Source organism: Panthera leo, chromosome A3 (assembly GCF_018350215.1).
Source record: "Panthera leo isolate Ple1 chromosome A3, P.leo_Ple1_pat1.1, whole genome shotgun sequence".
NCBI classification, from domain to species: Eukaryota; Metazoa; Chordata; class Mammalia; order Carnivora; family Felidae; genus Panthera; species Panthera leo.
In genome coordinates this window covers 366,660-393,214 of record NC_056681.1, presented here as the reverse complement: position 1 = coordinate 393,214, position 26,555 = coordinate 366,660, and the positions used below count along the sequence as shown (strand labels likewise).

General features: G+C 49.0%; 1 protein-coding gene across 1 annotated transcript in view; it reads left to right on the top strand.

Moving 5' to 3' along the window:
- Positions 1-26,555, top strand: part of PRPF6 (pre-mRNA processing factor 6) — a 47,963-nt gene that overhangs the window by 12,944 nt on the left and 8,464 nt on the right. Inside the window, exons 7-13 of the mRNA XM_042930368.1 lie at positions 5,605-5,699; positions 6,167-6,323; positions 7,162-7,324; positions 11,840-11,958; positions 12,914-13,132; positions 19,984-20,106; positions 24,841-24,962. Of these exons, the coding sequence (XP_042786302.1) occupies positions 5,605-5,699; positions 6,167-6,323; positions 7,162-7,324; positions 11,840-11,958; positions 12,914-13,132; positions 19,984-20,106; positions 24,841-24,962 (998 nt within the window). The remainder of the gene's footprint in view (positions 1-5,604; positions 5,700-6,166; positions 6,324-7,161; positions 7,325-11,839; positions 11,959-12,913; positions 13,133-19,983; positions 20,107-24,840; positions 24,963-26,555) is intronic.

Below are 26,555 nucleotides of genomic sequence, written 5' to 3'. Positions count from 1 at the left end.
GCGTAGCCTCTTCTATTGCCAGCATTCCCATCTGAGCGGGCCAGTCTTTAAAGTTAACGAACCTGCATTTACAAATCATCATCCAAACCTGTAGTTGGTATTAGGGTTCACTCTTGGTGTTGTGCGTTTTATGGATTCGGACAAACGTATAATAACGTGTATCCACCATTGCATAGTTGACTCTTGAACAACGCAAGGGTTAGAGGCAGTGACTCCCTGCTCAATTGGAAATCCGTGTGTAACTTTTTACTCCCCAGAAACTTAACTGCTAAAGCCTATTGTTGACTGGAAGCCTTACTGATCACTAACTGTTGATTAATGCCTATTTTCTACATTGTATGTATCATGAACTGTATCCTCACGATAAAGGGAGCTCAAGAAAAAACATTATTTAGAAAGTCGTAAGAGAAAATACATTTACAGTATTATCCTGTATTGAAGAAAATCCTTGTAGACCCATGTAATTCAGCCATGTTGTTCAAGGGTCAGTTATTATATCACTAAAAAGAGGTTCACTGCCTTTTAAGAGATTTAAAAATTCCCCTGATAAGCTCTGCCAGCTCATTCCTCCCTGCCTCTCCACCTGTAGCAATCACTGAACCTTTTATTGTCTTCATAGTTCTGCCTTTTCCAGAATGCCATATGGTTGGAACCATTCAGTGTGTAGCTTTCTCAGATTGGCTTCTTTCAGTTAGTAACACGCATTTAAATTTCTTCCGTGTCCTTTCTGTTATTTTTTTTAAATTCACATTAGCTTAAAAACATTTTTTTGATGTTTTGTTTATTTTTGGGAGTGAGAGTACAAGCGGGGGAGGGGCAGAGGGAGGGGGACAGAAGATCTGAAGCGGGCTCTACGCTGACAGCAGCAAGCTTGATGTGGGGCTTGACTCATGTGAGGTCATGACCTGAGCCAGTGTCGGGCATCGCACCGACTGAGCCACCAAGCGACCCAGGCACCCCTCACGTTAGCTTTAATTGTAATAAGATTTGGCATCTTTTTTTTTTTTTTTTTTTTAATTTTTTAATATATGAAATTTACTGTCAAATTGGTTTCCATACAACACCCAGTGCTCATCCCAAAAGGTGCCCTCCTCAATACCCATCACCCACCCTGCCCTCCCTCCCACCCCCCATCAACCCTCAGTTTGTTCTCAGTTTTTAACAGTCTCTTATGCTTTGGCTCTCTCCCACTCTAACCTCTTTTTTTTTTTTTTTTTTTTTTTTCCTTCCCCTCCCCCATGGGTTTCTGTTATGTTTCTCAGGATCCACATAAGAGTGAAACCATATGGTATCTGTCTTTCTCTGTATGGCTTATTTCACTTAGCATCACACTCTCCAGTTCCATCCATGTTGCTACAAAAGGCCGTATTTAATTTTTTCTCATTGCCACGTAGTAGTCCATTGTGTATATAAACCACAATTTCTTTATCCATTCATCAGTTGATGGACATTTAGGCTCTTTCCATAATTTGGCTATTGTTGAGAGTGCCGCTATAAACATTGGGGTACAGGTGAGATTTGGCATCTTTTTGCATGCTTAGTGGCTATTTCTTTTTAAAAAATGCTTTTAATTGAAGTGTGGCTGACACACAATGTTACATTAATTTCAAGTGTGCTTCTTTATGTCCTTTCATGGCTTCACAGCTCATTTCTTTCTGTCACTGAGCACTGCTCGTTTTCTGGACCTATTTTATCCATCATCTACTGAAGGACATCTTGATTGCGTCTAAGTTTTGGCAGTTTTTTTTGTTTTGTTTTGTTTGTTTTTTTTGTTTTATTTTTTTTCAACGTTTATTTTTGAGACAGGGAGAGACACAGCATGAACAGGGGAGGGTCAGAGAGAGGGAGACACAGAATCTGAAGCAGGCTCCAGGCTCTGAGCTGTCAGCACAGAGCCCGACGCGGGGCTCGAACTCACGGACTGCGAGATCATGACCTGAGCCGAAGTCGGCCGCTTAACCGACTGAGCCACCCAGGCGCCCCAGTTTTGGCAGTTTTGAATAAAGCTGCTGTAAACGTTCGTGTGCAGTTTTGTGTGTGTGCACGTGTAATTTTTTAACTCTGGGTAAATACCAAAGACTGTGACTATTGGATTATATGGTAAGAATATGTTTAGTTTTGTAAGAGACCAACGAACTGTCTCCCAAAGTGGCTGCACCGTTTGGCATGCCCGCCGGCAACGAATGAGAGCTCCCGCCGCCCCACACCCTCACCGGCGTGTGGTGTCAGTGTTCTGGAAATTGCTCGTTCTAAGAGGTGTGTAGCAGTATCTTGTTTTCATTTGCATTTCTCTGGTGACATATGATGTGGAGCATCTTTTCATATTTATATTTGTCATCTGTGTATCTTTGGTGAAGGGTCTGTTAGGGTCTTTGGCCCAGTTTTTAATTGGATTCTTTTCAGATTATTGAGTTTCAGTTGCTCTTTCTATGTTTTGGATACACGTCCTTTATCAGATTTGTCTTTTTGAGTATTTGTTCCCAGTCTGCGGCTTGTTTTTTTATTCCCTTGACAATGCCTTTTTATTAAATTTATTTTTAAAATTTACATCCAAGTTAGTTAGCATCTAGTGCAACAATGATTTCAGGAGTAGATTCCTTAGTGCCCCTGACCCATTTAGCCCATCCCCCCTCCCACACCCCCTCCAGTAACCCTCAGTTTGTTCTCCATATTTGTGAGTCTCTTCTGTTTTGTCCCCCTCCCTGTTTCTATATTATTTTTGTTTTCCTCCCTTATGTTCATCTGTTTTTTCTCTTAAAGTCCTCATGTGAGTGAAGTCATACGATTTTTGTCTTTCTCTGACTGATTTCGCTTAGCATAATACCCTCCAGTTCTATCCACGTAGTTGCGAATGGCAAGATTTCATTCTTTTTGATTGCCGAGTAATACTCCATTGCATATATACACCATGGCTTTATCCATTCATCCATTGATGGACATTTGGGCTCTTTCCATACTTGGGCTGTTGTCAATAGTGCTGCTATAAACATTAGGGTGCATTGTCCCTTCAAAATAGCACAGCTGCATCCCTTGGATAAATACCTAGCAGTGCAATTGCTGGGTCGTAGGGTAGTTCTGTTTTTTATTTTTTGAGGAACCGCCACACTGTTTTCTAGAGTGGCTGCACCAGCTTGCATTCCCACCAGCAGTGCAAGAGAGATCCCCTTTCTCCGCATCCTCACCAACATCTGTTGTTGCCGCCTGAGTTGTTAATGTTAGTCATTCTGACAGGGGTGAGGTGGTATCTCATTGCGGTTTTGATTTGTATTTCCCTGATGATAAATGACGTTGAGCATCTTCTCATGTGTCCATTGGCCATCTGGATGTCTTCTTTGGAGAAGTGTCTGTTCATGTCTTTTGCCCATTTCTCCACTGGATTATTTGTGTTTTGGGTGTTGAGTTTGATAAGTTCTTTATAGATTTTGGATACTAACTCTTTATCTGATATGTCATTTGCAAATATCTTCTCCCATTCCTTCGGTTGCCGTTTAGTTTTACTGATTGTTTCCTTCGCTGTGCAGAAGCTTTTTATTTTGATGAGGTCCCAGTAGTTCATTTTTGCTTTTGTTTCCCTTGCCTCCAGAGACGTGTTGAGTAAGAAGTTGCTGCAGCCAAGATCAAAGAGGTTTTTGCCTGTTTTCTCCTCGAGGATTTTGATGGCTTCCTGTCTTACGTTTGGGTCTTTCATCCATTTTGAGTTTATTTTTGTGTCTGGTGTAAGAAAATGGTCCAGGTTCATTCTTCTGCATGTCGCTGTCCAGTTTTCCCAGCACCACTTGCTGAAGAGACTGTCTTTATTCCGTTGGATATTCTTTCCTGCTTTGCCAAAGATCAGTTGGCCATACGTTTGTGGGTCCATTTCTGGGTTCTCTATTCTGTTCCATTGATCTGAGTGTCTGTTTTTGTGCCAGACAATGCCTTTCACAGACAGAAATTTTTTAATATAATGAAGTCTAATTTATCAGTGCTTTCATGGATGGTGCCTTTGGTGTTGTGTCTAAAAAGTCCACACCAAACCCCAGATCATCTACATTTTCTCCTATGCTACCATGTAAGAGTTTTATAGTTTCGTGTTTTATATTTAGGTTTGTATTCCATTTTGAATTAATTTTCGTGAGGGGTATAGAGTCTGTGTCTAGATTCATTTCTTTGCATGTGGATGTCCAGTGGGTTTAGTGCCATTTGTTGAGGAGACTGTTCTTGCTCCATTATGTTGCCTTTGCTCCTCTGTCAAAGATCAGTTGACTGTATTTCTGGGCTCTGTGCTCGCCTCCCACCCCTGCCCCAAAGTAAGCTCCACACCCGACATGTGGCTTGAACTCAACAACCCTGAGATCAAGAGTGCCATGCTCTACGGACTGAACTAGCCCCCTGGGCCCTGTTCTCTACCACTGATCCATTTGTCCATTTTTTCGACAGTACACACTGTCTTGGTTACTGTGGCTTTGCAGTGAGTCTGAAAGTTGGGTAGTATCAGCCCTCTGACCTCTTTCTTCTGCTTCAATATTGTGTTAGCCACTGCAGGCCTTTGTCTTTCTACATAAGCATTAGAATCAATGTGTTGATACTCATGGAATAACTGGTTGGGATTTTGATTGGGATTGCATTGAATCTATAGATCAAGGTGGGAAGAACTGATATCTTAATGATATTAAGTCTTTTTTTCAGGAACATGGAGAGTAGATGATACTTTTTTGTTTTTTTTTTTTTTGGAATTAAAAAAAATTATTTTTAGCTTTTTTTTTTTTTTTTTTTTGAGAGAGAGAGAGAGAGGGCACAAGCGAGTGAGGGGCAGAGAGAAAGAGAAAGAGAGAGAAAGAGAGAGAAGTGGGGCTCACCTGAAGCGAGGCTCGTGCTCACCCCAAGCAGCGCTGGAGCTCAGGAACCATGAGAGCCAAAGTCAGAAGCTTAATAGACTGAGCCACCCAGGCACCCGATACTTTGTTTTTAATTTCAGATTCCTTTTGTTCACTGCTGATATATGGGAAAGTGATTGACTTTTGTATGCAACCTTGTATCCTACACCCTTGCTATAATTGCTTATTAAGTCTGGGAATTTTTATGTTGATTCTTTGGATTTTCTACATACACAGTCATCTGCAAACAGAGCCTTATCTTTTCCATTCCAGTCTAGACCACTTTCCTCTTTCTCTTGTCTTGCTGAATTCACTTAGGACCCTCTGTCCACATTTCTTTTTTGTTGTTGTTGTTGTTGTTGTTACTGTTTATCATGGTAATTTTAAGGTTCACAGAGAGAATTGTATAATGAACTGCTATTTGCTAATTTAAAGAAAGTTATTGAAATAATCTTTTTACTTTATAATTTCTAGGTTTTACTCATTCATAGGTAGACCTTATGTTTAGCTAGATTTTTTCCCCCTGGGGCTTTTATGATTTTTTTTTTTTTTTTTAATAACTCTGTTTTATATATATGTGTGTGATCATCACAAACTGTTGTTTTGAGTTAGTGTTGTTTTTCTACCTTTATAGTGTCCGTATTCACTGGTGGTCAGGATTGTGGGAGGGGTCCTGGGGCTTCTGGGTACTTTGTTTTGGCGTCTTTGACTCCCCTCCAGTTCCTGTTTGACTTGTCCTGCCTTGCAGGTGTCTGACTCAGTGAGTGGGCAGACTGTGGTTGACCCCAAAGGCTATCTGACGGATTTAAACTCCATGATTCCGACCCACGGAGGGGACATCAAGTGAGTGCTCTGTGGAACTGGTGGGAAGGAGTGGGACTCAGGTTGCCTAGAGTGTTTTGGATTTTATTTGAAAAGTATGCAGCCGAAATAGGACGTGGACATTCTAAAAAACGTGTGGTGAAATAGGTTGATTTTTATCTGTACGGTTACGTATGTTGTGGATATGAAATATGTTACAAATAATATTCAAAATTGGTGGGCATGCTGAACTAGAAGGCACCTTGCTAACTGTGTCCCACACGAGGACCCTCGAGCTCAGTGCCTGCCTGGCGCCTGGAGAGGTCTTACAGCCTGTTTGCACGGGTGCTCCGCAGCCGTCTCAGAAGGGTGCTGGTCAGAGCTTTGAGCGGGTTTTGCCCCTTGGGACATCAGATTTGACAGTTCCTGCACTGGCGTCTTCGTTCTGGGCCTGGGCATCCCCTCGGCAATGTGGTGGCCTGACCCCGTGTGCCTTCCTACCCTTGCAGTGACATCAAGAAGGCACGGCTGCTCCTCAAGTCTGTGCGGGAGACAAACCCTCACCACCCACCAGCCTGGATTGCATCCGCCCGCCTGGAAGAAGTCACCGGGAAGCTGCAAGTAGCACGAAACCTCATTATGAAGGGGACGGAGATGTGCCCCAAGGTAAGGCTCGGGTTAGGGTTTTCCTGGAAGGCTGCACGATGCCAGCCGCGGAGGGACCCTCAGTGTCTGTAGCACACGGGGCGTCTGTGAGAGGTAGACTTGAGGTAGAATGAACCTGCCTGCCTCTTGGTGTCGAGACTCCACACAGCTGGACAGGCCAGGGGGAGGAGGCAAAAAGTGTGAAAGGGCTTTTTCCTGCTTATTTTCACTTAGAGTTTAAGGCTCATCTACGGTTAGTTTAATGGCAGGATAACCTTAACCAGACAGCTAAATTGGTCAGCTTTTCCACCCCACCTAATATAAGAGACATAAAGATTAATTCTCACTCTTAGGAGACTAGTCCAGTACTTTTTTGAAAGGTGGGGAGACTAGACAAGCTTTAAAAAGTCCTTTGAGACCCTCTAATGCACCATACATTTATTGTGCAGATGGGGTGCCCTTGGCAGTGAAAGATACCCTCTCTGAACCCTTAACACAGGACATCAGGCATAAATTAGAACTTCCCAGGCAATCCCACAGCCACATGCTGATACGTCTCCATTTCATCTGTCGATTGACTCATCATCCCAAAGGGCAGACTGTCTCTAGTAGTGTTGTGTGTTTCCCCGACTTGGACACAGAGGTGCTGTAGCGACATTCCCAAGCGTTGGCATTACGGGGCCCCCGGTGCAGGCGTGTTTGAGGCCAAGCTGACGGACTTAGGTTTGATTGTAAAACCTGGGGCCATGGGTCTGATGAGCCCAGCCCCTCCTGTTCCTGAGGCTTTCAGGGTCGCCTGCTGCTCTGCCTCAGCTTACTGCCTGCACGGACACTTCTGTTGTTTTGTTTTGCCTCACAGAGTGAAGATGTCTGGCTAGAAGCAGCCAGGCTGCAGCCTGGGGACACGGCCAAAGCTGTGGTGGCCCAAGCTGTCCGTCACCTCCCTCAGTCTGTCAGGATTTACATCAGAGCAGCGGAGCTGGAAACAGACATTCGCGCCAAGAAGCGGGTTCTTCGCAAAGGTGAGCCTCCCTGGGGCTGCCGTCACCAGCAGATGCATCTGGGGCTGTGACCCACGTGAGGCAGGCGCCACCTTCTCCACTCCTGGTGCCCGTGTTCTCACTCGGAGAGCAGACTCTTCACTGCTTTGCTCAGGCTTTTGGTGGAAGCGGTTAGGGAATGGGTGATGTTTTCAGGCCTTTTTCTGGGCTGGGTTGCCTCTGCTCTTGGAGCCTCTTGGATCGGGGGGTAGTTTCCACTCTGGATGAGGCACTCGGGTTTATATCCCACACCTGCCTTTTCCCGTTGTGTGACCTCGAGCACAGTAAGCAGTCACGCTGTGGCCCAGGTTTTCCCATCTGTAAGAACGGTGCTCATTCGGAACCTGCTTCTTAGGGCTTGATGTCGCGGTGTTTGTGGGGGGCAAGCCGGGCCAGCCCAGAGCAGGCTTTGGGGTGCCCATCTTCTCCACTGGCAGGAGCCTGACGCTGTGGCAGGTAGCGTGTCATGGTTTTAAGGCTGGACCAACTGGGTGGTAACAGCAGAGCTGTGTGTTAATGGGGTCCTTCCCGTCTCACGAAACCCTTGCTGGGTCACGGGATAGCACCTGTCTTCTTGCCTGGTGCTTCAAGCAGGGTGGCTTGTGCCATCGGCTCCTGTCACAGTGAATGGTTTGTATGGCGAGGAGGCTGTCCCCACCCAGGAGTCACTGCCCAGATGGAGCCTGTGTGGTGAACTGTCGTTGTTGCAGAGCTCGCGTTAAGAGCAGCGTTTCTCCCTGCACAGCCTGTGAAGTGGATGCTGCTTCTGGTCTCTGTTCCAGAGCAGATGCGCATGAGAGGGCTGGTCTGGAGTAAACCTGTGTCAGTGGCATAACTCTACTTGAATTGGTGGTGTGGGGAAAACGAGGTATGTTTTGTAGAATTGAGGGCAGTGTTCGGTGAGAGGTTCCCAGCCCTTGTTTTTAAGGTGGGTGTTTGAATGAGATGTTAAGAGGTGTGTGACCTCAGGCCATGCGAGTGTTCTCACACAGTTTCTGACTGTTTGTTCTCTGTGTTTGATTGAGGCCGGGCAGAGTCCCCCTTGTGCCTGTGTGTGTTCATGCGTGTTTTCCTCTCTTGGGTCTGGTTCCTGATTGCAGCCCTATGACCCGTTAAGTGCTCAGCCAGTCTTTTAAAATGAGGCCAGGAGCAGAAAGTTAGCACCTGTCTTGGTTTATAGAAATTAGCTTGTCTTTTTTTAGCCAGAAAATTAGTTCTTTAATGACAAACATATTAAACTGTGGGTAATTAGCATTATTTATTTAGGAAAGCTCTACTGAATCTCGCCTGCCACAACTCATGATGAATGGTCAGAATGTCTTTGTGGCCACTCCTTTTTCACCACCACATTACCTGGATTCATTTCCATCTGGCTTCAGATTTGGAGAGGGGAGCGGGCATGGAGGTGGGGCCTGCAGAGCAGTGTTGACTGATGGCTTTTCCAAGCTGTGCTGGATCTCTACAGCAACGGCTCTCCTGCCTCTGCTTCTCTCAGAGAGCTGTGCTAAGGTAGAAAGAACATGGAGTCCCTAAGCTGGCCTCTGCCCCTAATCCCTGCTCTTGGTCCTGGCCTGCCCCCGGCCTCAGAGTATTTCCAAGAACAGCATTCTTTTTTCAGATGCCTGGGGCAGAGCTGGGTGCTGCTTCAGTTAGCTCTTGGTGAGAATCAAGGTGACAGCTACTTCCATCAGTGACTTAGGACACCTCTCCAGCCCTCAGTTGCTGGCATGGGAGCTCTGGGTCTCAGCTGAATGCAGCTGACCTCTTAGTCCGTTGTTGGAAGGATTTGAACTTGGAATGCTAGTCTGACACCTGAGTGACCTTGAGCGAGGTATTAGACTTTTGAGCTGGTGTCCTTGTCTGTATAAGGGCAACATGTGGGCCTGAGGCTAGGCTATCGGCTGCCTCCTGTCAACGCGGCTCACTATGATAGACGTGAAGGTCTATGTTACTCTGCGATTAATACAGTCATAAAAGTGGAGTTATTTTACCCTGAAACCGTATATTTTGGTGCATAAATCATGGCAGCCTCCAGTGGCCGTCACTGTCGGGTCACTGTGAGCAGAGGGATGGCACCTGAGTGTCCTCCCTGCAGGGCCACGGCTGGAGATCATGTTGGCCTCTGTGGGATCCCATCTTCTGCTTGCGGGCATGTCTGTTCCAGACTGCTCTTTTCCTACCTGGGCTGCCCCTCGTGTACCGGCTGGCTGCAGCCTCTCAACATGGTAGCTGGCCTCTGGGAAGAGCTCTGGCAAGAGCCGAACCGGCCAGCAACAGCTGGCTTTAGCTTTAGTCCTCCGGGCTGCTGACGAGACAGCGGTGGAGGAGTTCCCACTGTCTTCCCAAGAAGTGGACACACACCAGCCCTGGGCGTCGTACCCATCTCTTGGGGAAGGTAACGACCCTGTGAGTTCAGTCCCACTGGAAAGTTCCAGATGCTAGAGACTGAATGATGAAGTTTACTTCCACTGATGTGCAGTGTAACGCGGAGAAGGGAAGCTGGGGCAAAGTAGCTAACGTGTGCCTGCAGGGGTGTACTTGTGTGTCCTCGTGTTTCTGGCTGGTCACTTGGCTGGAGGATAGGACTTTCTTCCTCCACTGCTGTGCCCTCTGCTAGCACCTTACCTGGTCAGGGTCCTTTCCTGGACCGGGGACTCGAACTGTGAACTCCTGAAGTGGCTAGGTCCTCAGCGGTCTGGCTTTCTTGGGCTGCCACACTTCCATTAACTGACTTTGGAAGTGGAAACCCTAAGCCAGGCCTTAGCACTCTCTGGGCTCTGGTCATGGGTTGTCCTTCCGCAGTACACAGTGCCACTCAGTCTCCCCTTGGGGGTGAGAGTTTGCCTCTCCAGCCAGGGCTGGTGGTGCACTGGCCTCAGAGGGCTCTTCTTTCAGTGTGGTAGAGCTGTGGCTCTGAGGCTTCCTGCAGAGTTCACAGGTGGGAACCAAGCTTTCCCAGTGGGTTGTGACCTGTAGTCTGGGGAGCTGCTTGGATGTCACTGCTTCTTCCTGGACCTGTGCGTTTTGGCTGCGTGAGAAGCACCCGTGTAGGCGGTTGCATCCCATGATGTTGAGGCCTGTGGCTTCGGGGTGTTTCTCCCAGCCATGTTCGAAATGCTCACCAGTGTCCCATTGTTCTGCTAGGCCTTTGCTGCAAATGATGGGGATGTGGTAAGGCCAAGGGATCCCGCAGTCTGAGCCCTTTGCTGCACGTTTTTCTCTGTGAAATCGGTTTCTTGAGTACACGGTGGATGTGTGGTGCTGGAAGGGCTCTGTAGTCAGGAAGGCGCTTCCAACCCAGAGAGAACCAGTCCCTGCCGCTCCCGATGGAATGGGTCCAGGGTGTTGGCCCAATCCAGGGGCTGGCTAGGGAATGGTTCCGGGTGAGGGAACTCAGCTCAGCGGTGGGCATCGTCAGGCCACCCTTGGGAGGGATTCCGTGAACTCCGAATGGCCCTCTGTGATCCTGCTCCGTGGCGCTGGTACGCAGCCCCGTGGATTGGGTGGGGGCGGCACGTCCCCTGAAGAGGAGGCCTGCCAATTGCTTCTGCTGGTGAGGGAGGCTCAGCTCCATTGGCAGGGAGGCCTGCCAATTCATCTGCTGGTGATGAAACCTGGCTTCATCCGGGTGCCCCCAGAAGGCCCCAGTCTGTGCCCTGATTTCAGATGAAATCAGAGAGCTGCCTCAGAAGTGCTGTGCTTTCCTGGCCAGTGACCTGAGCCGTGCTGTTCTCCATCAGCCCACCCCTGCGGGGGGCCTCCCGGAAGGCCTGGCCTCGCCCTCCCCTAGTACTCACGCTGCAGGGCTCTGTGTTGGTCTGCCTTCTGTTTTGGACTTCTTGGTAAATTGTGTATGAAGAAAGGGTTCTGTTGCTTAAACAGAGGTTTGGAAGTTTCTGGACTGCACGAAGTTGTAGCCTCTTCTGGGAGTCCGTCCCCCTTCTCTGATGTCACTCCATATGCTGGCTGCCGTGGGCCACCAAAGGAGCCCACCTGCTGCAGAACCAGTCTGTCTGCGTCAGCGCACAGCGCTCCTCAGGGGCCAAGAAGGAGCCCACACCCAGCTGGCCCTCAGATGCACACCAGCCTGGGGAGATGTGTATCCCAGGGCCACTTCTCTTTTCTTTCCCCCGGTTTCTGCACACTCACTCACGTGCAACCCTCCCGGCCAGCCCTTCACACGTGGGTGATTGCCTTCTTGTGGTTCTTAACATTGGCTTTCAGGCCTGAGTGGGAGCAGAGATGGCACACAGCTCCCTGTGCCTCCCTCAGTTGTCTGCTGTGTCCTGGTCTTGCTTGTGATTGAAGATGTTCTGCCCTGGGCTTGGCTGTATCTGCCCCAGACTCGAGAGGACCCACATAAAGGGCTGCTCCGCGATCCTGGCCACCAAGGGAGGGATCTTTTGGCCCTGCTGGTGGCAGCGCTCTTTGTGACACAAGCATCCTGCTTCTGCTTCTGCTTTTCTGTGACCCGATTTCTTGTCTGACCTTTCTCAGCCCTTGAACATGTTCCAAACTCGGTTCGCTTGTGGAAGGCGGCCGTTGAACTGGAAGAGCCTGAAGATGCTAGAATCATGCTCAGCCGAGCTGTGGAGTGCTGCCCCACCAGCGTGGAGGTGAGTCTGGCAGACTCTGCCCGAGTCCAAGTGCGGCGTCTGGAAGCGGCGTCAGCTGAGCATGGGGCTGTGATCTCTGGGGCCGTAAGGCAGGGTGAAACCATGCGAGGCCACCTCGTAACGTGGCTGCTGGGCAGAATGGCCAGCCTGGCCGTGGTCACTCGTGCTCCTAGTGGAAGTGCAGAATGGAATCTTAGCTCGCCTCTGGCCCCTACAGAGAATTCTGTTTTGAGCACTCTTTTGCAAGGGCCTGTCCTTCTAATTCAGCTCAGAGTTTGTAAATGGGTCCTGCACAGTGGAGGGTGATAGAAAATACTAATGGCGTCTTTCTCTCAGCCCAGCATGAGAGGTCCGTTGCCTCAAACTAGTTGGGTTTCTTTAGTTTCAAACATTCTGGTTCACAGCATTCTGTGCAGTGATTTTTAGTGTCGGTTTTATGATATCCAACATGTCCTTAATTATCCTAAGGGGTATTGTGAAATTCTCCAAGCAAAATTAATCTTCATTTATGTAAAAGTAAATAGAGCCCATACACATCTTTCGTGATGAAATGCTGCAGAATGAACAGCCAGGATGTGAGAACCCCAGAAGGCTGAACACCCGGGTGTCCTTTGTGAAGTCCGCAGTCACGTCCTGCTCATCTTCTGTGCCACACCTGGAATGAGTCTGGCACAGTGTGTACATTTAACTGGTGTTTGAAATGTTTGACTGAGAATCTCTCAACTTCTCGTGTTCACCAGAGTCACTAAATAAGTCAGAAGCAGAACTGCACGGTTAATCAGATCAGGTGAAAAATGTTGCTGTATACGTTCATGGGCCCTGTTTAAAGGATCCTTGAGAGCTGTTAGAAAGAAGTTTATGCAAGTGCTGCGGCCTGTTAAGGTTGGCTCAACCTTTGACCTGGCGGGTTGCACTGAATGCTGTCCTCTTGTTTGCTGGTGTTGTCTCCCCACAGCTCTGGCTTGCTCTGGCAAGGCTGGAGACCTACGAAAATGCCCGCAAGGTCTTAAATAAGGCCCGGGAGAACATCCCTACAGACCGGCACATCTGGATCACGGCTGCCAAGCTGGAGGAAGCCAATGGCAACACGCAGATGGTGGAGAAGATCATTGACCGAGCCATCACCTCGCTGCGGGCTAACGGTGTGGAGATCAACCGCGAACAATGGATCCAGGTGAGGTCAGCAGGTAGGACTCTCCTCCGTAAGCAGCTGTGTCTCGGTGTCTGCTTTAAACATGTACGTTGGGGGGCGTCTAGGTGGCTCAGGTCATGATCTCATGGTTTGTGAGTTCGAGCCCCGCGTCGGGCTCTGTGCTGACAGCTTAGAGCCTGTATCGGATCCTCTGAACCCCTCTCTCTCTGCCCCTCCCCTGCTCTCTCTCTCTTTCAAAAATAAATAAACATTGGGGCGCCTGGGTGGCTCAGTCGGTTAAGCGGCCGACTTCGGCTCAGGTCATGATCTCACGGTCCGTGAGTTCGAGCCCCGCGTCGGGCTCTGTGCTGACAGCTCAGAGCCTGAAGCCTGTTTCAGATTCTGTGTCTCCCTCTCTCTGACCCTCCCCCGTTCACGCTCTGTCTCTCTCTGTCTCAAAAATAAACATTAAAAAAAAAAAAAAATTAAAAAATAAATAAACATTAAAAAAAAAATAAAAATGCATGTTGGGGGGTGCCTGGGTGGCTTAGTCAGTCAAACCAAGGTCTGACTCTTGGTTTCTGCTCAGGTCATGATCTCATGGTTTGTGAGTTCAAGCCCTGCCTCGGGCTCTGTGGTGAAAGTGTGGAGCCTGTTTGGGATTCTCTGTCTCTCTGTCTCTCTCTCTCTCTGCCCCCACCTTGCCCCTCTCCCGCTTGCATGTGCTTTTTCTCTCTCTCAAAATAAATAAATAAACTTAAAAAAAAAAAAACACGTTGGAGTCTCATAGGGTAGGGGCTGGTGGATGCTAACTGAGGGTCGTGACGCTGGCAGGAAAGCAGGCATGTGTGGCTTTTCCTTAGTTTTTATAGAGTTGACACCTTGAGGACACCTGTGGGTTGGATACCCTGAAGAACTTTCTGCACACGGACACTAGTGAATAGTACCACTTTTCGAGGAGAAATAATACGATCTAAAGAGAACAGTAGGCCTGGGGCTGGTGAAGTCTCTGAAGATCTTCTGACCCAGCTTCCAGGGTGGGCGACGTCTCCTGCCTTCCACTTTCACCACGTGAGCTCTCTGGGCCAGGACTCCCCGTCTCCTGGGGGCCCTGCCTGTAGTGGAGTCAGCCTGGGGCGGGGAGTGCTTCTTTACCCCCATCTGCTCCCCACCAAGGGCCCTATGCAGGCGGCCCTCTTGTTTCGCCTACTGCCCTTGGCATTACAAGGTGGGAAGGTGGCCTCAGGCCTCCCGCCGCCTCCTTCTTGTGTTCCTGCTGCCGCAGGTCGGCTTATAGCTCCAGTTGTCCGCCCGGGGGCCTCTCCCCTCCTGAGGAGGTGGCCTCGAGGGGTGCTGCCCTGTTCCCAGGGATCCCCTCTTGATCAGTACCTCTGCCCTGTGTGGGTGTCATGCCATGTGGCCTCTCTGTGTTTGGGCATTTTTTTTTTTTCTTTCTTTCTTTTTTTTTTTTTTTTAAATCCTGGCTGCAAGGTCTCACATGTCCCTCTAAAATTCAACCGTTGAGATTCAGCCCCTTTATTTCCTTGGTGTTTTTAGCCACGTTGTTACTTTTCGATGCCTCATTCCTTTGTGGAGACCCATGGAGACCCACGTTTCCAACTTGTGTCTTCTTCCTTCTGCCTGAAGGGCTGTAACAGTTTCTTATGTAAATTCTTCCAGTTTTTACGTGTCTGGAAACTGTATTTGATCTGTTTTTGAAAGCTGTTTTCCCTTGGTATAGAATTTAGGTTGACAGTCTTGTTCCGCAGTACTTTTAAGATACAACTTTACTGTCTTCTCTCGTGTGTTATTTCCCATAAGGCATTTGTCATCTTTATCTTTGTTTCTTCATACATATTATCTTCTCTTTCTTTTTAAAACAATTAATGACTTAAATTTTTTTAAACGTTTATTTATTTTTGAGAGAGCGTGCGCGCGCACGTGAGCGGGGGAGGGGGAGGGACAGAGAGAGAGGGAGACCCAGAATCTGAAGCAGACTCCAGGCTCTGAACTGTCCTCACAGAGCCTGATGTGGGGCTCACACTTAGAAGCTGTGACCTAAGCTGAAGTCGGATGCTTAACCGACTGAGCCATCCAGGTGCCCCTGTTGTAGCTCTTACGTTTATATTTATGATCCATTTGAGTTCGTTTTTGGGTGTGGTGTGAGGGAAGGCTTTAACTTCATTCTCCACGTGCATGGCCAGTTGTCATCGGTGTAAGAGTTTATTTCTGAACTCAGTCCTAGTCCTTGGACTGTATGTCTTTATGCTAGCACTGTGGTATTCGGATGGCTGTAGCTTTGTAGAAAGCTTTGAAATCAGGAAGTGACCTTTGTCGTCTACAAGATTATTTTAGGTGTGCTTGATTCTTTGTATTTCCATATGAATTTTAGGATCAGCTTGTCAGTTCCTGCAAAAGAGAAACTTGGGGGGCGCCCGGGTGGCTCAGTCGGTTAAGCGTCTGACTTCAGCTCAGATCATGATCTCGCAGTCCGTGAGTTAGAGCCCCGTGTCGGGCTCTGTGCTGACAGCTCGGAGCCTGGAGCCTGCTTCGGATTCTGTGTCTCCCTCTCTCTCTGCCCCTCCCCTGCTCATGCTCTGTCTCTCTCTCTCTCAAAAATAAATAAAAACATTAAAAAAATTTTTTTTAAAAAAATAAAAGAAACTTGGACCAGCTGGGATTTTGATAGGGATGTCATGGGACCTGCAGATTGCCTTGGGGACTGTTGGCATCCTGACAGTATTAAGTCTTCTGACCCATGAACATGGGCTGTCTTTCCATTTATTTGGGTCTTCAGCTTTTTCAGCAATGTCAGTGTACTAGTATTGCACTTCTTTCGTTTTATTCCAAATATGTTGTTACTTTTGATGCTATTGTAAGTGGAATTTTCGTGTCATTTTCAGGTGGTTCATTATTTGTGTATAGAAATACAGTAGACTTCTGAATATTGAGCTTGTGTGACTTGTGTGACCTTGCTGAAATCATTTATTAAATTGTAATAGATTTAATGGGTTCTGTAGGGTTTTCGGTATGCTAGATCATGCCATCTGCTTATACGATTTTACTTCTTTTTTCTTCCCCCTTCTGGATACCTTTTACTTCTTGTCTAATTGCCCTGATTAGAACCTCTAGTGAAATGTTGACTAGAAGTGGGGAGAACCAACATCTTTGTCTTCCTCCTGATCTTAGGGGGAAGTATCTAGGTTTTCCTGTGGAGTGTGGTGTTAGCTCTGTAGCTCATTGGTGCCTTAGTTATATTTTAAAGAGCTTTTCTTCTTTTCTTTCCATTTCGTTTTGGATCACTTGTATGGCTTTGTCCTCAAAGTTTGTTCTTCTGTAACATCTGATCTGCTGTTTATCTCATCTAGGGGATTTTCCACTTCAGATCTTGTAGTTTTCATTTCTGTGAATTTAATTTTGGTCTTTTAAAAAATGTCTTTCACATCTGTACAACCTTTTTTTTTTTTTAAGAGAGAGTGTATATACGAGTGGAGGAGGGGCAGAGAGGGAGAGAGAGAATCCCAAGCAGGCTCCACATTCAGTGCAGAGCCCAGTGCAGGGCTTGATCATGATCTGACCTGAAATCAAGAGTTGGACGGTCAACCAACAGAGCCACCCAGACACCCTTGTGCTGCTATTTTGGACACACAGACTCAATATAACGACTGTTTTAGTGCCCTTGTCTCCTAACTCTGATGTCTTTGTCCATCTGGGATTAATTTTGATAGATTTGTTAATCCTCTCGTTACAAGTTGCATATTCTTATTTCTTTGCATGGCTGGTAATGTTCAACTTGTTGCCAGATACCGTGCATTTCCCTTGCTGGGTGCTGGGCAGTTTTGCATTCCTGCACATCCTCTAGGCTTTCCTACTGGACCAGCTGGTGCTTTGGTCCTTTGGACCTTGCTTCAGTGCTTTGCTAGGTTGGACCCCAGCAGTAGTGGGTTTGGGACAGTTCAGGGCTAATCCCCCTGTGGAGGTGAGACCTCTCTGTGCACTGTGCCCAGTGACCTGTGTCTCTTGGGGGTTTCCAGTCTGGCCATGGAAAGAGGCACTGTTCCTGGCCCCATGTGAGCTCTGAGGAGTGCTCTAACCATTGTGGATGGTTCTTTTCAAACACTCATGCTTTGTTTGGTGCTCAGTGAAGACCCCCAGGTGGCTCTCTGCAGAGCACATCGCCAGGGTTGTCTCTCCACTGCACTTTTCTTCTCTTGTGCTTGATCCTGTGTACTGTATGCTTCTTCATCTTCTAGGGCTCAGCACCGCCTCCTCCAGCGTTCCCACCTGGGTCCCCCTCCCTTTTCTGCGGCCTGGAACTCTCCAGGCGATGAGCTGGGCTAACATGGGGCTCCCCGTGACTGCTTCTGCGTCTCAGTCCTCACAGCCCTTTGTTACCCGTGTCCAGTGTCTTGACAACGGCTGCTTCACAGGTGTTGTCTGGACTTCTCGTTGTCTCAGGAGCGGGGGCAGGGGGGCTCCGGCTCAGTCAGCAGCTTCTCTGGTTCTCTCAGGGCTTTTTGGAGGCTGACTGTGCACCTGGCAGGCCTTACCTGCTCCAGCTCTCTGCCTTCTCGGTCTCCCTGGAGCCCCGTTTTGCACAGAGTGGAGGCGAGCGCCCTGTGCCCCCGGAAATGCCCACGCACGTCAATTACCATTCCTAGCCCCCCTTTTGGGGCACACTGGCTTGGCCACAGTGAGTCCCGTTTCTTCTGCCAGCCTGTGTTTCCATCTTGTCAGGAAGGGTTACTGCAGGAGGGGGGTGGTAGGTGTCCTGTCTCCTTGCTGGTTCTCAGACCAGCTTCCTGTAAACCCTCCATTAAGACACTGGCTTTGTGCATAGAAATACACAGCACGAGCTAGAAGTTTTTAAAATTTTCCTCAAAATTTGGGGCACCTGGGTGGCTCAGTCGGTTAAGCATCAGACTCTTGATTTCAGCTCAGGTCATGATCTCACGGTTTGTGTGTTCGAGCCCCGTGTTGGGCTCTGTGCTGGCAGCTTGGAGCCTGCTTGGGGTCCTCTCTCTCCCGTCCACCCCTCTGCCCCTCCCCTGCTCATGCTTTTTCTCTCTTTCTCTCTCAAAAATAAGTAAACATTTAAAATTAAATAAAAAATAAGCTTTCCTCAAAATTTGTGTTTTGCTGCTATTTGCTTCTATTTGAATGTGATGAAGGGATCTGAAGGGATCTGAAAGCACACGAGTCTTGCCTGGTCTTTTTAAGGCTAGCATATAAAACATGTCTTTGTGGTATCCTGCAAAGAGTGCTACGGCTGAGGGGTTTTGCCCTCTGAGCAAAGTCACCATTTACTGAGCACCAGACTCTGCCGAACGGGTTTTCTCCTTGCCTTCTTACTTCCTACTTCCCATTCTTTGTGGAACCCAGTCCCAGCCCTGACCCCGGGCCCTGCTGGACACCTCAGGAGCCTCTGCGACAGGCCTGGCTCCACCAGCCATGCCCTCGAACCGTGTCTGCATGTACTCACATGCTTTTCCTTTCGTCCTGCTGCTGCCATTTCCCCTCCTTTGCTGGTTCTCCTTCTCTCCTCTATTTTTTTTTTTATTTTAAATAAAAAAATTTTTTTTAACGTTTTATTTATTTTTGAGACAGAGAGAGACAGAGCATGAACAGGGGAGGGTCAGCGAGAGGGAGACACAGAATCTGAAACAGGCTCCAGGCTCTGAGCTGTCAGCACAGAGCCCGACGCGGGGCCCGAACTCACGGACCGCGAGATCATGACCTGAGCCGAAGTCGGCCGCTTAACCGACTGAGCCACCCAGGCGCCCCTCTCCTCTCTTCTAAATCGCTTGGTGGTTTGGCCCTCAGCCCCTTTCTGAGACTTGTCTGTGCTTCTGTGAGGGTCTCGTCTCACCACATTGCCAAGCAAGAATGGCACTTACAGGACAGGAACCCCCAAATGTGGACTCTGCTCTGGGTGCTCCCCACATCCTGGATTGCACCCCTGCTGCCCTGCGTCCCCCAGCGACATGGGACAGTACCAGGGCCTGATGTGTCCAGGATGCATCTCCTGGTTTGCCCACAAAATGTGCTAGTCCTCAGCCTTGCTCACCTCAGTATGAAGCACCACCATTTATGCCTCGTGAGTCACTGCTGACTCCTTTTTCTCATATCTCTCGTCTGGCAAGCAGTTTGAGCCTACCTTCCCATCTCTCCCTGGTCCGGGTGGCCTGCCTTGCCGTCTGTCCCTGGTCCGGGTGGCCTGTCTTGCCGTCTGTCCCTGGTCCGGGTGCACCTTGTCACCCAGTTGTGGCAGTCCTTGGCCAGACCGCAGCTTCCCCCAGACATGGCAGTGTGTCCTGTTGTGTTTCCCTGCTAATGCTCCACACAGTGGTTAGGGCTGTCCTTTTAAAATGAGACTGATTATGGAACTCCTCCTCTAGTTTAAAAAACCTCTGGTGTCTGCCTGCCCCACAGCAGTAAAACCCAGAGCTCTTGCTGTGGCCTGCAAGGCCCTGGGATCCACTTAGAGTGTTTCCTCCTTTTGTCCATTTTGAATCCTGACTTCTAGACCAACAGATGCAAATGTTTGTGAGCTTGTGTTGGTTCTTACTACTTTGGAAGTGTGTTCCATGCAGAGCCTCGTGTGGCCACTGAGCTGTCTCCCACAGTGCTGTGCACACAGAGCTGCTTGTGCAGTGCTTGGGAGTGCATAGATGCAGCCTTGTGAAGTCCTTAGGTATTTGTCAAGCATTCATCTGCTGGGTGGAAAGGAGGGTTACCTCGCCGGGTGGGCTGCAGGAGGGCTCGATGGGCATCAGCGCCTTGGGTGCGCACCGACCTGCGGTGCAGGGGCTGTCCGTCCTCTTCATGTGGGCGTAGCGTGCCCCTGTCAGGCACCTGCAGCTCTGGACTATAGTTTTGTGTCCCTCTTGCAGGATGCTGAGGAGTGTGACAAGGCTGGGAGTGTGGCCACCTGCCAGGCCGTCATGCGTGCCGTGATTGGCATTGGGATCGAGGAGGAAGATCGGAAGCACACCTGGATGGAAGATGCTGACAGTGTAAGTCCGGCTACGTGGGCCTGAAGCACCTGTGGGGAACTAGCTGCAGGTGTGAAAGTCTTCTTGATCTGCTGATTTTTTAAAATGTATTATTTATTTTGAGAGAGAGCGTGCGTGAGCTGGAGGGTCGGAGAGAGAGGAGAGAGAATCCCAGGCAGGCTCCATGCTGTCATCACAGAGCCCGACGTGGGGCTCGAACCCACAAACTTGCAAGATCATGACCTGAGCCGAGATCAAGATTTTCAAGAGTCAGAGCCACCCAGGGGCCCCTGATCTGCTGACTTTCTTAAACATAGTTGTAGCTGTAAGGAGTACAGATTTCTCCTAACCCAGGTTTACCTGGAGAGCCACTCCTGGCAGACCTCCTGATCTGCAGTGCTCTGTGCTCTGTGTGGGCTGACTATGTGCTGTGGACCAGGAGCCAGCAGAGTGGGAGCCTACAGAGCTCTCTCAGCTGTTTTTTACCTCCCCACATCTACCCCCTGGGTTCTTTTATAACTTGCACTTCAGGAGGCATTTTGTATACGAAGCTTTTGCCTACTTTGAAATTATTTCCTTGGAATAGGCTTCCAGAGAAGAGAGAATGGGGGTCAAAATCAGTATGTATTTTAGGTATTCAGTGCCTTAAAGGTGGCTCTCTTTTTTTTTTTTTCAGCTTATTTTGAAATAATTTTAGATTTACAGATGTTGCAAACTGTATGAAAGCTTCTTATATGCCCTTCACCCAGATTCCTCCGAATTTGACCGTTTCACCACATTTGCCTTTCCCATTCCACTCACACGTGCACACACATGCACACACACCCCTTACTGTTTCTTCTGAATATTTGCGAGTAAATTGCAGAGGTCATGGCCCCTTTCCTCCAAGTACTGCAGCGTTTCTTTAAAAGACGATGTTTTCTTACACAGTCACAACATAGCTATCAAAATGAGGAAATAATGTTGACACAGTGCCATTATGTAATTTGCAGGCCAAATTCCACCAGTTGCCTCCCTAAGTGTCCCTTTCACAGGAAGGAAAAACACAGCTGGTTCTGGTGCAGCGGCCGCCTCCGGTCACAGCCTCAGGTTTCCGTGGCCCTGATAGTCTAGAGAGGGCTTTGGTCTGTCGTCGTTTTTCAGGAGTCTGACTTCTGGCCCCCTGATTGACTTTGTGACTTTGTGGCCCCCTGATTTGGGTCTCCATGATGCGCCCCCACATTGGGGTTGGGGTTCTGCATCTTTGTGGGATGTTGTGTCCTGGCAGGTTGTGTTGGTAGGTGCCTGTGCCCGTTCAACTCTGAGCAGCTCAAGTGGCATCCATCAGGCTTCTCCACTGGAAGGTTACTCTTTTTCTCCTTTCTAATTAATAAGTGCCTTGTGGGGAGGCACTCTGAGATTAAACATCCTGTTTCTTGCCAAACTTTGACCTACTAGTTTGCAGGCCCATTAATGATGTTTTTGTCCTGTATCAGTTACTATGGTATTTGCCAAATAGTGCCTTCCTTTCTTTCTTTCTTTCTTTCTTTCTTTCTTCCTTCCTTCCTTCCTTCCTTCCTTCCTTCCTTCCTTCCTATTTTTGAGAGAGAGAGTCAGAGCATGAACGGGAGAGTGACAGAGAGACCAGGAGACAGAATTCAAAGCAGGCTCCAGGCTCTGAAGTGTCCTCACAGAGCCCATCGTGGGGCTCGAACTCACGAACTGTGAGATCATGACCTGAGCCGAAGTCGGACACCTAACTGACTGAGCCCCCCAGGTGCCAAATAGTGCTTTTCTCAACACCGTTTCTTCTGTATTTTATTAGAGTTTATTAGTTGGAATTCTACAGTAATGACCTTTCCCTTATTCACGTGGGTATTTGTTTCTTTCTGTTAGGAGAGGCCAAGGATCCCTACTCCATTCTGGGAGATTATAGCCCCTGATGGCATCACCGGTGTGGAGCTCACATAACCTCTTGAGCGCCACATGTGCTATGACCCAGGGCACAGGTGCTGGCCATGCCATGCACTTCCAGGGGCCTGTGGCCTGCCGATGGTCTAGTGCACACCGAATATACCTTGGTTCTTTAGGCGAGTGGAGACACAGGCCAACCGTGATGGTTGTTAAAAGCTTTTCATTATGTAACATTTAAGACACAAAGAAGTATAAAGAGTAACAAATATGCTCAGTGTCTGTATCGAAAGGAAATTCCCAAATATGCCAAAGAATCCTAGTTTTTTGTTGTTGAGCCCCTTTTTATTCTGCATATGGAGTTAAACACTTCACTTCATTTTATTTTCCTTATTGCTTTGACAGCATAGGAGGCCTGGCGAGGGGAGGAGCGGAGGGGGGATAGACCTTGCCCTATGGATGACAGATTGTGGGAGCAGAAGCCCACGAACCATTTCAGATTTTCTTTTTCTTTTTTATTGTCTCTTGCACGTGTAGTAGAACAACACGGCTGTCTTTCACAAAGCTGTGCAATTATGGAGTAAGAGCTCAAGTCTCTGTGCTGAGAAGAGTGAAGTGTTTTCATAATACTCCCACCCCACGGGGCCCTGCCTGGCTCACCCACACCTGAGACCCCTGGTGGGCTGTCACTTGATCCAGTGGGGCCACGGATGCCCGAAAGTCTTTGTAACCGGCCTCCAGGACCTTGGTCAAAAGTCACAAAGAGTACAGACCAGTTTGTATGGGGTCTAATCCTCACTTGACATCTTCTGTCACTTTTTCAGTCACTACTGGTCAGGACACGCCCGAGGCGGGGCCCTTCTTGGTTTCTGTGGTGCTTGAGTCAGATTGAGGCCACGTGACCAAGAAGGAACCCAGTCTGAACAAGGAGGTCGAAGCTGCATCCCTGTTTTTTAACTCCACACCCATTTCCACATGGTGGTCTTTGTGCAACAGGAGGCTTATAGCCGTTCTCTTGGAGAATGCAGCTGTCAGTCTGGGAAGTGGCCTTGGCTGGCTCTGTGAGGTGCCTAGCTGGTTCCATCCGTGACATTTTGATGATCGTTGCTGCAAAACTTTTGTTTCCGACACAGTTCCTAGTGGCTTTTCACTTACCTCAGAATACAAAACCCTTTCTTGGTATGAGAACGCTTCCTGCGTGTGCAGAGTGTTTAGGGCGGCTCGTTTCTCAGGTGGTCCGCGAGCATCTGGTGTTGAGTATGGGGGGCACTGACCTTTCCCCTGGGTTAGCCCGTTCCAATGAGCGTCCCTGGCTCGTGACCTTCTCAAGAGATGGCTTTCACAGAACGACTGGCTTTCTTGTGTTGCTTGATTCCAACCAGCGAATAAAGTCATTCTTTCTTTTTTTTTTTTTTCAATGCTTATTTATGTTTGAGAGAGAGAGAGAGAGAGAGAGAGAGACAGAGACAGAGCATGAGTGGGGAAGGGGCAGAGAGAGAGGGAGACACAGATTCCAAAGCAGGCTCCAGGCTCCAGGCTCCAAGCTGTCAGCACAGAGCCTGACGCGGGGCTCAAACCCACGAACCATGAGATCATGACCTGAGCCGAAGTCGGATGCCTAACTGACTGAGCCACCCAGGCCCCCCTAAAGTCATTCTTCAATAAGGAAAAAAAACATCCAGAGAAAGTAGCAGCAAGTGTTTATGGAAGTTCTGTTTGAGTGGATGGGTTCTTCCTTTCTTTTTTTTCAGCTGCATTTTTTTTCTTTTTTTTTTTTTAAAGGAAAGCTAGGGCACCTGGGTGGCTCAGTCAGTTCAGCGTCTAACTTTGGCTCAGGTCATGATCTCACGATTCATGAGTTCAAGTCCCGCGTCAGGCTCTATGCTGACAGCTCAGAGCCTGGAGCCTGCTTCAGATTCTGTGTCTCCCTCTCTCTGTGCCCTTCCCTAGCTTTCTCTGTCCCTCTCTCTCTCTCTCTCTCTCTCAAAAGTAAATAAAACATTTAAAAAAAAAAAAAGGAAAACTGTTTCTCTTTCTTTTTTCTTTTCTTCCTTCCTTCCTTTCCTTCTTTCTTTCTTTCTTTCTTTCTTTCTTTCTTTCTTTCTTTCTTTCTTTCTTTCTTTCTTTCAAGTTTATTTCTCTTTGAGAGACAGTGTTCTCTGTGAGGGAGGGGTGGAGAGAGAGAACCCCAAGCGGGCTTCACACTGTGAGTGCGGAGCCTGAACATGGGACTTGATCTCACGAACCTGTGAGATCATGATCTGAGCCAAACTCAGGAGTCGGATGCTTAACCAACTGAGCCACCCAGGTGCCCCGTAAGCTACATTTTTTATTGTGGTAAAATACACATATCATAAAGCTTGCCGTTCTTGCCACTTGGAAGCGTGTGATTCCATGGTGTCTAGCACACTCATGGTGCTGTGCGGCCATCGCCGCGGTCTCAGATGCCAGAGTTTTTCTGTTCCCCGCATCAGAGCCCACACCCGTTCACAGCCATTCAGGTGGATAGATGCTTTCTTTCTCTTTGTGCTCCTCTGTGTTTTACAGGTTTCTAACGAGCATGGCTTTTATAAGGGAGAACATACACTTAACCCCGAGTTCAGAGAGGAACCAGCGTGTGTGGCGTGTGGTCAGCTCTCCCCTGCGGCTGGCGGCTGCTGTTCCCCTGCACCAGCTCCTGCTGTGTATGCGGGCTGGCAGACAGCCCCATGCCGGGCCCCGTGTGTTTCACTCCCCATCCTCCGGGGGTTTCGCTCTCCCGGGGCGTGTTTCCCACGGTGTGGTTCTGAGCAGACGGGCCGTCGTGCCTCCTGCTCTGAGGCCAGGGCTGGGCTGCCCACTCTCACCCTTATCTTTCTGCTCTAGTGTGTGGCCCACAATGCCCTGGAGTGTGCGCGAGCTATCTATGCCTACGCCCTGCAAGTGTTCCCCAGCAAGAAGAGTGTGTGGCTGAGAGCCGCGTACTTCGAGAAGAACCATGGCACCAGGTATGTGCTTGGGCCCCGGGTGCCTGGTGGCGCTCTCCACTCCGTGTGCCCATTGGCCTTCTGACTCCAGGTTGGGCAGAGCTGAGTTGAAACCTCCCCTCCCCATAGGTGGGCAAGGACCTCAACTTGAGATCCAGTCCTCTGCAATGAGGGACAGAATCTTCTACTGCACTTGAGACTTTGAGATCTGTCTTTATGGCTCCTTCTGTACCAGATAGGATTATCACTCTTTTATAGTTGAGAAACTGAGACGCTGAGGGCATTTCTGCAGAAGTGCCTACAGCTGCGTTGGCAGACGCCTGGTGGCCCAAGGGTGCCTGGGGCGAGGCAGGGCTCTAAAGCTCCACGTCTGTGCCAGCACTGGATTTAGCAGTGTGGGCGGTGCGGCATCTGGGCCCAGGCAGGCATGGTTTTCATTTAAGCTCTGCTGACTTTGGGTTTCGGCTAGTTTTTGTGCTCTGAGGAGGTCCTTGACAATTTTCTCTAATTGTGTTCTTTAATTGAAAAAACCTTTTGGGTCTGCCTTATTGGCTGTAACTGCTGATTGAATTAGGTGTTGCAATTTCGGGTGTTCAAGGGGTGCCTCTCCAGGGTAGCAGCCTCATGTTGTGCACTCTCCACCCAGGCTCTCTGCTGCTCCTTCCCGTGCTGGGGCGGGGGGACAGGCCTTGCTCATTCCACAGGGCTTTTGCTGGGAGCATCCAGCCCCTTTCTCTTTCCTTTCCCGGCATTGTTGAATCTCAGTCTGGTCAGGGTGTCTTCCCATGTGTGTTGCTGAGGCTTTTGTCTCCTCCCCACTCTCACCATCTGGTTTAGTGTTCTGGAGTGGACTCATCTGAGGCTGCTTTGAGATGACCGTGCCGGCTCACCCTGTACAAGTTCACCCATGACAGTCCCAAGTCCGGAGCAGGGCCTCTCCTGCTGGGTGTGGTCTGTGGACGTGCCTCACTGGCACTGCTCCTCTTGGGCCCTGGGCGTGGGGCAGCCCCCTCCCCGGCTCTGGCACCCTTCCTGTCCGGCTGACTCGTGGCATGGAATGGCACGAGGGGCTCAGGGTCTGGGGTCCTGGCTCTGGTGTCATCTGGGAAGCATGCTGCAGACTCTCTTGGGCTTCTCTCCACACAGAGTGAGTCCTTCGTCTTCGTCTTGCTGCCGAGGCCCAGAGAGCTTGTGTGCCAGGCGGTGCAACAGGGGTGGTGGCCGCCTGAGGGTTGGGGGCTTCCCGCCTGATACCCAGGCTGGCGGTATTCTTGCTCGGTAGTGACCAAAATAAGTTTCTTCCAATAAGACCGTTTCTTTGGATGCCAGAGAACAGATTCTGGGTCATAATCTTTATCAGCAGATCTGTGGTTAAAGATGAAAAGAGCTCTCCTGTCACCCAGACTGTGAAGTTGTCACTCCCCTCAGGACCCATGGCTATGAAAGGGTCCCTTGAGAAGTTCCTCCATCAGGCTTAGCTGTTTAACAATGCATGCTTTGTAGCACCCTCCTCGGTAGTTGATTTTAGAACCTTTATGAAGAGAAAAGATTTCCCCACACTCTCCCCATCGTAAAATTTGGTAAATCATTTATAGCACCGAACTTTGGAGCAGT